We start from the raw sequence: 9,178 nt of genomic DNA, 5'->3' as shown, positions 1-9,178 counted from the left end.
GGGTTTTTTTTTTTGGTATTTGCCCTTAAAATTAACATGTTCTAATGGTATAGTTTGTCGGGGTAACACAGGAAGCTTTCTTCAGTATTGTACTTATAATAAGGTTTCACAATGTCCAAATTAAGTACGATTGATAACAAAATTAGGTACAACATCACTTTCAACTTTACATGCTACTGAGTATACGTGTTATTAAGTATATCAAAGGCCGCATCCATCTCTCTCAGTTTTTATTAATAAAAACAGTAACTTAGGAAAATGACTTCCAAAAATGTGATTAGATGAAACAAATATTAATGTTCGAAAGGAGCCAATCTTCTCTGCAAATTTGACATTAGCAGGAAATTGCTCAACAAATCAAAACGAAAGCTTATAAGACATCTTTTTCAAGTAACAAACACTAGTCAGGAAATCATTCAGATCTACTTCAATCTGAAATGAAAATTGTCAAAAAAGAAATGATGGACAAGACATCTCAACTCAATAAAACAGTTTAGTAATTTACCTATGTCAAGAAAAAAGTAATATATATCATCGAAAGAAAGTCGGACACGAGAGACGATCTACAAATTTTCTCCTGATGAAAAGTGGAGCTGTCGTTATAAATTTCCCTGTAAAAAGGAGGGAGAAAAACATTGAAAAAAGTCGGCTCAAAGCCTCGCTCTTGAGGATTGGACCCCCCTCCGGTGGTTGAGAAGCCAAATTGTACCGTGGGAGAGTAGCATTAGTGAAGCTATTGTAACTTTGTTCAACGTCGAGTCACTGTAGAAATTATTAAAAATATGTCTTGAGTTTGACCTTGACCCTGATCAAAATGTGTGGCGATCCGACCCGTATAAGAAAAGTCCAAAGTGATCCTCGTTGCCCAATCTTGGAGGAGGTAAAAATCATGGAAACATATTCCGTCTTGAAGTTGTATTCCTGTTTTTGGTTGGCCAAGGATTTTACAATATGGGACTAGTTCGTCTTTTTTGATACGAGCGAGTTGATAGATCTTTACTTTTAAAATTTTGCCTAGCTTAAATGTTGCGACACATGCACTTTGATTTTTTTTAAAATTCTAAACACTTGAAACTTTTATAATATATAAATATAAACATATAAATTCATAGTTTGGTTGTGTAGTTCTCCGTCTTGTTCCTTGCTTAGTTGTTTGTAGGTCTTTTGGTTAGCCTTGTTGAGTGACCCCCCCCCCCCCCCCCCCCTCTCTTTCATTCGGGGCCCTGGGTTGTCTCTTGTGTCTTGTATAGTCCTTGCTGGACCTCTCTTGACCCTATCTGGACAGGTTATGTCCTAATAGGGTCAGGACTTGGTTTGAGCTTTAGCTTGTATTTGGTGTTTGAAAAGTTATATATACACTTACCTTTACCAAAAAAAAAAACATATAAATTCATAGATATTTTTTTTGATAATTTTTTGAAATTTAAATGATATTCTACACTACGATGGAAAAATAAAAAAAGCATTTAAACTTTCGTCCTAAACGAGCAAGCCCTTACACGTAACTCAAGGGTTTAGGCATAAAGTGACGTGCGTGTGCATGCAACTAGAGTGGCGCAACTTCTCGTGGGTCATATGCGAGGGTCGTCATGATTCCACTTATATCCTAGAGTGTTTTGAAATGGGACAAGTACAAAAAAAAATATTTAAACCTATTGCATTGATATCAATTCAATTATCAATCTTTCAATTGGAGCATAATCCTAAACTTTTTCACATTGGTACCAGTCCAGTCCATCCGACTAATATACGTCAGAAATCGCTAATGTGGATGCTGGCTGTTCTACATGGCATGGCTAGCATTGACATGGACAAATTTTTTAAATTTTTTTCCTTTTTTTTCTTCTTTTTTCCTTTTCTTTCCTTTAGCAAGTGGCCGGTACTGGGCCATGGTCGGTCCAAACGAGGGCGTCGCGGCCCTCATCGGCTTTGGCAAGAGCTAGACCTTCTCGACCCTGGTCGAGAGGGTGGCCCTCATTGGATTCGACAAGGGCGACCCTTGCCTAGGCCACTAGGGTCAAGCCCTTGCCAAATCCGGTGGCCGGTCATAGCTGAGTACCGACCATAGGCCCAAGGAAAGAGATGGAAAGGAAAAAAAGGAAAAAAAAAATAAAAAAAGAGAATTTAAACAAATAAAAAATTCAAAAAAAATATTTAAATATTTAAAAAGTTGTCAATATGGCAGCCTTGCTACGTAGACGGCCAATGTCCACGTCAGCAATTTCTGGCATAAATCGGCTAGATAAATTGAATTGGTACTAATGTGAAAATGTTTAAGATTAAATTGATTTAATTGAAAGATTTAGTTGGAATTTGTACCAATGCAATAAGTTTATACCTTTTTTAGTACTTTTCCCATTTGCAGGTAAATCACATTTTCTAAGACACCCAGAATGTCCGTCAGAGTTAAGAGTTAAATCAAAACTATGGTTTTGTGAAAACTACATGATAGATAGATCAAGTATTCCGTATGCCATGTCAAAATTTATGTAAAAATAAGGGGGCACGACAAAAAAACGATCTCTTAGAGTGTGAAATTTGCCAACGAAACAACCGACTGCATGGATGGTTTGCCAGCTCATGTTTTGTTTTTGTCGTCAAATATTGCTGAAACTTGAACAGAATTGCAATCAACCTAATTGCTATTATCATTCCTTGTAATTTGCAGCATATAATGTTGCGGTTATAGTAGAGAGAAACATGTATGTGCTTAGTGTCTGACATCATTGCTTCTATTTGGGATGTCTATTTTAATTCTCTGAAGTGGAACGATGAAGATGACCATAGTCACGGCTTCAAGATGAAGACCGTGAGCTTTTGTGGGGTTGGGGGGAGAGAGAGAGAGAGGCAACACAAGGAAAATGAAGAATAGGACAAATTTTCTTAATTAGAGAATGGATAAAGGGTTATTTGTGGGAGTTTTTCCAGTGCATTTAAAGGGAACTTTTTGTGGCATTCTGTATGATTCACAACAGTCGGATATTCATCGAGACTTTGTTGGTCTTAGATGAATCTCTTTCTCTGTCCTTTAAATTTTAGGTGGATGAGTGCCCGGACATCCCCGGTGCACCTTGATGGATTCTTCCTGCGCTTGCGTCTTGAAAAGTGGGAAGAAGGACTTGGAGGAACTGGTTATTATGTAGCTTGCATAACTGGTACTACTCAAAATCACTCTTTTCATCTGTTATATTTCATATATGCTGTCTAAGTTATGTTCTGAATGCACATGTTCCGCATCCGGATGCTGTCGCCTGTTGTGAATCCATCTGCTGTCTCCATCTTGAGATTGTGATATGTGTCCACTCAATTCTAGACCTCGCCACATCCAATCTAAAACCTACAAAACCCTAGTTTTCTCTCTTCCCTCTTTCTCCTCCTTTACCCCCTCAACTGCTTCCATGCCCAACCGCCACACTGCTGCCTGCCGTCACCACTGCTGAAGTTGCCAATGCCACACTCAGAACCGGCTACTGCCACATCTCGGGACACATAGCCGCCATCCAACTGCTGTCACTGCTCCGTCTTTTTCCCCATTCACCCCCTCATTTGTTCTTGCCCTCATCTGTCTTTCATTTTTTTATTTTCAAGCTTACAAACGTCGCTCGACCTCGCCGTCAAACCCTGCAGCCATGGTCAAGTTGCCGCTGCCGCAAGATCTAGAGGTGTGCCTCCAGATCTGGAGGCTCGGCATCCAGGGCTGAGGCGTAGCTCACACCTAGCTCAAACAGAAAAAACAGAGGCAACTTTGCTCGATGCCTGTGTCCATGGCCAAGGCTTAGCTCGAGGCTTAGGCTCTGTCCATTGCCAATGCTTGGCTCGGTGTCCATGGCTCCACATCGGTGGACGAGGCTTAACTTGATGCCGTGTCGAGTGCTGCCATCGGCAGCGATCTCGACGGCGGCATCGAGCTCAAATAGAGAGAGATTAAGAAAGAGGGATGGGGGCATATAGAGGGACATGGGCTGCAGGGACAAAGACCAATTGAGAGGACTTGTCTTAGGGAGTGCAGCAACAGCAGGGCGGCGGATGTCAATGGTGGGGTTGGGGGCTGCAGTGGCTCAGGCAGTGGAGAAGCATGGGGGGCTCTATCTCTGTACAGAAGGTGGAAGAGAGAGAGAGAGAGAGAGAGAGAGAGATTTTAATGTTTTGATCTACTATGGGTGAGATTAAGGTGTGGCGGAGTGGCTCCACATGTTTTTTTGTGCTTGGAGACAGCAGATGGGACTATAGTAGGAGACAGCATGCATCCAATGCATCAATACCCAAATCTGGGATCCTTACTGGAGGTTTGTGGCATGTGGAACTTAATGTGCAGGAATGCAAAGAGATAATTCATCCGGAAGAAATGCTATTGCTGTGAACATTGGTGGAGTCAAATGTCTCGTTGAAAGTCAATACATCTCCAACTATGATTTTCTTGAGGTAATAACTCATTCATCCTTCACGAATTTCCCTGGGTGCTTTCTTTTTTTCCTCTTTTTCTTTTCATTTTTCATAAATTGTCAGAGGAACTTCCTCAGGTATTTTATGAGGTTTGAAGGCATCCATCACGATAAAGTTGAATCCACTCTGGAATTTAGCTACGCTTCTGTTGTTTCTCGTCTTGTTTCATCCATTCTATGGCAGGCATAGTATTAACCGACAATTGATTTTCCAATTGCACTTAGCGTGGTGAATAGTTGTGCTACGTGGGTATCTATAACACAAATGAATCTTGTTATAGAATGGTTATTTTGATGATTTATAATCGAGCGAGACTGACATTTCCTAAGATTAATTTAATTTGTTGAAGGTCAACCATGAAGGTGATTTTTTTTAATCATGGCAACAGGGGGTATAGAACGAGAAATGATTGCACGTGATGAATCTTGAGCTTTATAGAATGAGAAATGATTGCACGTGATGAATCTTGAGCTTTATAGAATGAGAAATGTTTGCGCGTGATATTGGTGAATTTCATAAAGTCTCAACTTCTTCGAGGAAAAGGTCGGTCTACATAAAGAACATAAATGGACGGAACAGGCAACATCATCATTTGATCATGTTGCGGAAGCCAAGCGATCAAACAATAAATTTTGACAGAATAAGAAAATAAATCGGACACCAGATTTACGTGGTTCGGTCGTAGTGACCTACGTCCACGGGGAGAGCAGCATGGAATTTCACTATAGATCAAGCGATACAACGGAGATTATAACCACACTCGAGTCACTCAAACACTCTAAGTGTTTCCCAAGCCCCAATTACACCCAATAACTCACACAGTGTTTAACCCCACAATTCCTCACGAAATAATCTCTCAATCTCGCAAAATAATTGTACACAAATCTTAACACAAGATTTAATCGCTACTAACACTTGAATTCTTGATGTAATTTCACGAAGAAAATCCCACGCCAAGCGCTCGACGAAACAGAGCTTCAAGACTCAAATCAACGGCGGCACTTCAAGACTTCTTCGTAACCAACGAAACAACCCACTGCCCACGCTTATCAACAACGGCGTGCGTGCAAATCCTGCAATGCAATATTACATATATATGCCCAAGAAAAGGATGCCCAGGCTGACTCAATTTATGAAGGAAATAGTGCAGCTCGGTCAAACCCAAGTCCACGTTGGACTTTCTCCTTTCCTTTTTTTTATTTCTTTCCTTGGACGATTTGCTTTCCTTTCGTATTTGCTTGGCCGACAATCTCTTCCACACAAATATATTATCAAGACAAAATAGGAAAGCTTTTCCTTTTTTTTTTCTTCTTTCTCCGATGCTGGACAGGAAATCTATATTTCCATAGTAGAGGTCCACATATAATCAATTTCGGACTTTCCTTTAATATATTTTGGATCGGGTTTCGTTTAATAGGCTCAAACTCGAGACATATTTTCAACAGATCAGAACATCATATTTAAGGAGATGAGTCTGTGAACCTTCAGAATTTTCATTTTATGGAAGTGGCTCATATCTCAACAGAGTATAGAAGCCTATGAAAGGCATGGATGAAGTGTCATACTTATATCGACTGATCAATCTAATTATATCGAGGCTCCATGCTTAGTATTTTGCTATTGGTTTTGTCGGTGGTCTTGCGGGTCGTTTAATAGCTATATCATCGACTATGTCCAACGGCTAAATGATGCTTTCGCATGCTAAGCTTTTTCTACTAGCTGACTACGCTTTCTCTAAGAAGTTATAAGGCTGGTAGGGATTGAAGTTTGTGATGATCTCGTCTACCGTTTTTTAGCCCATTGGATTGCAAATGAGATGCTCGACAGAAGAAAGGCTGAGAAGAAAGAGGATTATTGTTTGACAGGACGCTCTTCTTTTTGCTCTTTTTTCTAATCCATTTCCTTTGCCTATTACTGCTCGACAAAAAATTTTCCTTACCAAAAAAACTTCCTCAGGAATTTTATGAGTTTTGAAGGCATCCATCATGACAATGTTAAATCCACTCTGGAATTTACCTACGCTTCTGTCGTTTCCCGTCTTGTTTCATCCATTCTATGGCAGGCATAGTATTAACCGACAATTGATTTTCCAATTGCACTTAGCGTGGTGAATAGTTGTGGTACGTGGGTTTCTATAACACAAATGTATCTTGTTATAGAATGGTTATTTTGATGATTTATAAACAAGCGAGACTGACATTTCCCAAGATTAATTTAATTTGTTGAAGGTCATCCTTGAAGGTGATTTTTTTTAATCATGGCAGCAGGGGGTATAGAACGAGAAATGATTGCACGTGATGAATCTTGAGCTTTATAGAATGAGAAATGTTTGTGCGTGATATTGGTGAATTTCATAAAGTCTCAACTTCTTCGAGGAAAAGGTCGGTCAACATAAATAACATAAATGGACGGAACAGGCAACATCATCATTTGATCAGAACATCATATTTAAGGAGATGAGTGAACATCATATTTAAGGAGATGAGTCTGTGAACCTTCAGAATTTTCATTTTATGGAAGTGGCTCATATCAACAGAGTATAGAAGCCTATGAAAGGCATGGATGAATTGTCATACTTATTGACTGATCAATCTAATTATATCAAGGGTCCATGCTTAGTATTTCGCTATTGGTTTTGTCGGTGGGCTTGTGGGTCGTTTAATAGCTAAATCATCGACTATGTCTGACAGCTAAATGATGGTTTCGCATGCTAAGCTTTTTCTACTAGCTGACTGCGCTTTCTCTAAGAAGTTATGAGGCTGGTAGGGATTGATGTTTGTGATGGTCTCGTCTACCATTTTTTAGCCCATTGGATTGCAAATGAGATGCTTGACAAGAGAAAGAGGATTATTGTTTGACGGGACACTCTTCTTTTTTCTCTTTTTTCTAATCCCTTTCCTTTGCCTATTACTGTTCATAGGATGAGTTAATGGCCTGGTTGTGTATGACGTCCCGAGCCGGCGGCAAGATTCCGACTGAGGAAAATCTGAGGATGAAAGTGGAGGAGAAGAAGAGGCTCGGGTTTTGAAGCGCTCGTGCCATCTCAGGAGCCATCTGAGTTTTCACCAAATGAAGATTTGAAGACGGGACGAAGTCAAAATCCGACTTGTATATAGAATTTTGACGTTTGCTTAGTTGCTCAAAGAATTTTCTGCATTCATCCGAATAAAGAATTTTTTTTCATATTGTTATTGGAGTCTCACAATCTTTCGGAAGCTCCGTGACTTATTGGACGGGGTTGGAACCTACCTCGCTGTTAGAATGTTTTGTTCGCTAAGTGAGTCTGTCCCAGCTTTGCCAGATTGGGACCGACTCCAAGGATGTTTATTGAAATACCGTACATTGTGAAGGATGAAATTGATGCGTTTATTTTTCGGAAAATAAATGATTTGAAAAACATTTTTTGAAAAATAATCGTTTCTATCGTTTACAAAAATAATTTAATAGAAATTTTTTTCATCGTTCATGAACATAGTTAGACACAAATTGTTATTGATGATGAATATATTTTTAATTGACTAATTTTTTTAATCGATATAAGTAATTATTTTATGAATAATATTTTTCAAATTTATTATTTTTCGTCAAACGAACGAGAGAGCTCAGAATTTTCTTTGGGACTCGAGTAGTAAGTTCTCAATAGGATGTGGTAATAAAATGACACGTTATCACACACTAAAGTCTAACGAGAGGATAAGCGCTGAATCAATATAATCAATACACGTAAACTCAATAAAGGACTTCTATTTAGTAGGGTTCGACACTCTTCCTGTAGATACTAGAGACTAGAGAGAGCACAGAGAGCTCTCACACCCTAATAGTCCTCTCTCACATGGTAAATTATTGGCTGCACCAACGGAACATATAGGTCGAGTGTAGGCGATTCGCCGGGTCACGTGGGTTTTGGGGTGCCACCACATGATTTATGGCCTAATTCAAAAAAAAAAATCAACTTTAAATCGAGTGACAATTCTGACTTTAATTTTTTTTATATCTCGTGAAAAATCACAAACTTTCATTTAAATCTCAAATCTGGCTCCCTTTAACTTAAAACCATTAATTGTCTAACTTGTCTATGATACCTCAGAAATAAATTCACATTGCTTGCTGACTGGATTTAAATCACTAGCCATTGTCTTCTTTTTCGAGCCACAGTTTGAAGAATAATGATGAAATAGTTCATTATCTCCTTTACTTCAATGGCAAGTCAAAAGATCTTCAGATTAAATCTCTCCGTCCAGACTCCTCTAGTTTGTCGTAATCTGAAGCTGAAGACCACCGCTCGTCGAGAGACACCATGAACGAGATCCACCAAGCTCATGACCATAACCTTTTTCTCAAACAAGAATGACTTTAGACAAAAAGTCAACAAAGGGTCAAATTTGTCACGGTATATCAATTTGAGGTTTTTTGTTCTATTAACCTAACTTTTATTTGTAGCACAGTGTCTGCATGCAGAGTACATCAAGTTCTGCAGGTTACACACACGTAGAACCCCGTTATAGAAGATAAAAAAACTTTTATTCATTGCACACAGTGTCCGCATGCGCGGTACATCGAGTTGCGCACAGCTCTCGCACAATCTTGTTACATACTCCAACCACACACAATGGAAAGCAATATCAAACTGGAAAGGAAATAAACGACGTGAAAACGCGACTGAGCTGAGCAGTCCGTGTTTATTCTGGAGCGCTAAACGAAGGCGTTGGGCTCGGTGGCCTTATTAGCTGGTCAA

General features: G+C 39.4%; 1 protein-coding gene across 2 annotated transcripts; it reads left to right on the top strand.

Annotated features, from left to right (window-relative positions):
* Positions 1-2,436: 2,436 nt before the first annotated feature.
* On the top strand, positions 2,437-7,628 carry LOC115677602 (uncharacterized). 2 transcript variants are annotated; one of them, XR_008816513.1, is made up of 3 exons: positions 2,437-3,155; positions 3,628-4,422; positions 7,364-7,628. XR_008816513.1 is itself a non-coding variant. In XM_030600786.2 (3 exons), the coding sequence occupies exons 1-3, from the start codon at positions 3,008-3,010 to the stop codon at positions 7,469-7,471; spliced, it is 363 nt and encodes a 120-aa protein (XP_030456646.1). In that variant the 5' UTR covers positions 2,957-3,007; the 3' UTR covers positions 7,472-7,628. The 2 variants fall into 2 exon arrangements, 1 of the variants encoding a protein (XP_030456646.1); XM_030600786.2 differs by having other exon boundaries at positions 2,957-3,155; positions 4,316-4,422.
* The last annotated feature ends 1,550 nt before the right edge of the window (positions 7,629-9,178 follow it).

Source organism: Syzygium oleosum, unplaced genomic scaffold, assembly GCF_021117445.2.
Source record: "Syzygium oleosum isolate NSW1041296 unplaced genomic scaffold, Sole_v2.1 Sole_v2.01, whole genome shotgun sequence".
NCBI classification, from domain to species: Eukaryota; Viridiplantae; Streptophyta; class Magnoliopsida; order Myrtales; family Myrtaceae; genus Syzygium; species Syzygium oleosum.
The sequence above is the reverse complement of the archived record's forward strand: the minus strand, read 5'-3'. Positions and strand labels throughout refer to the sequence as shown.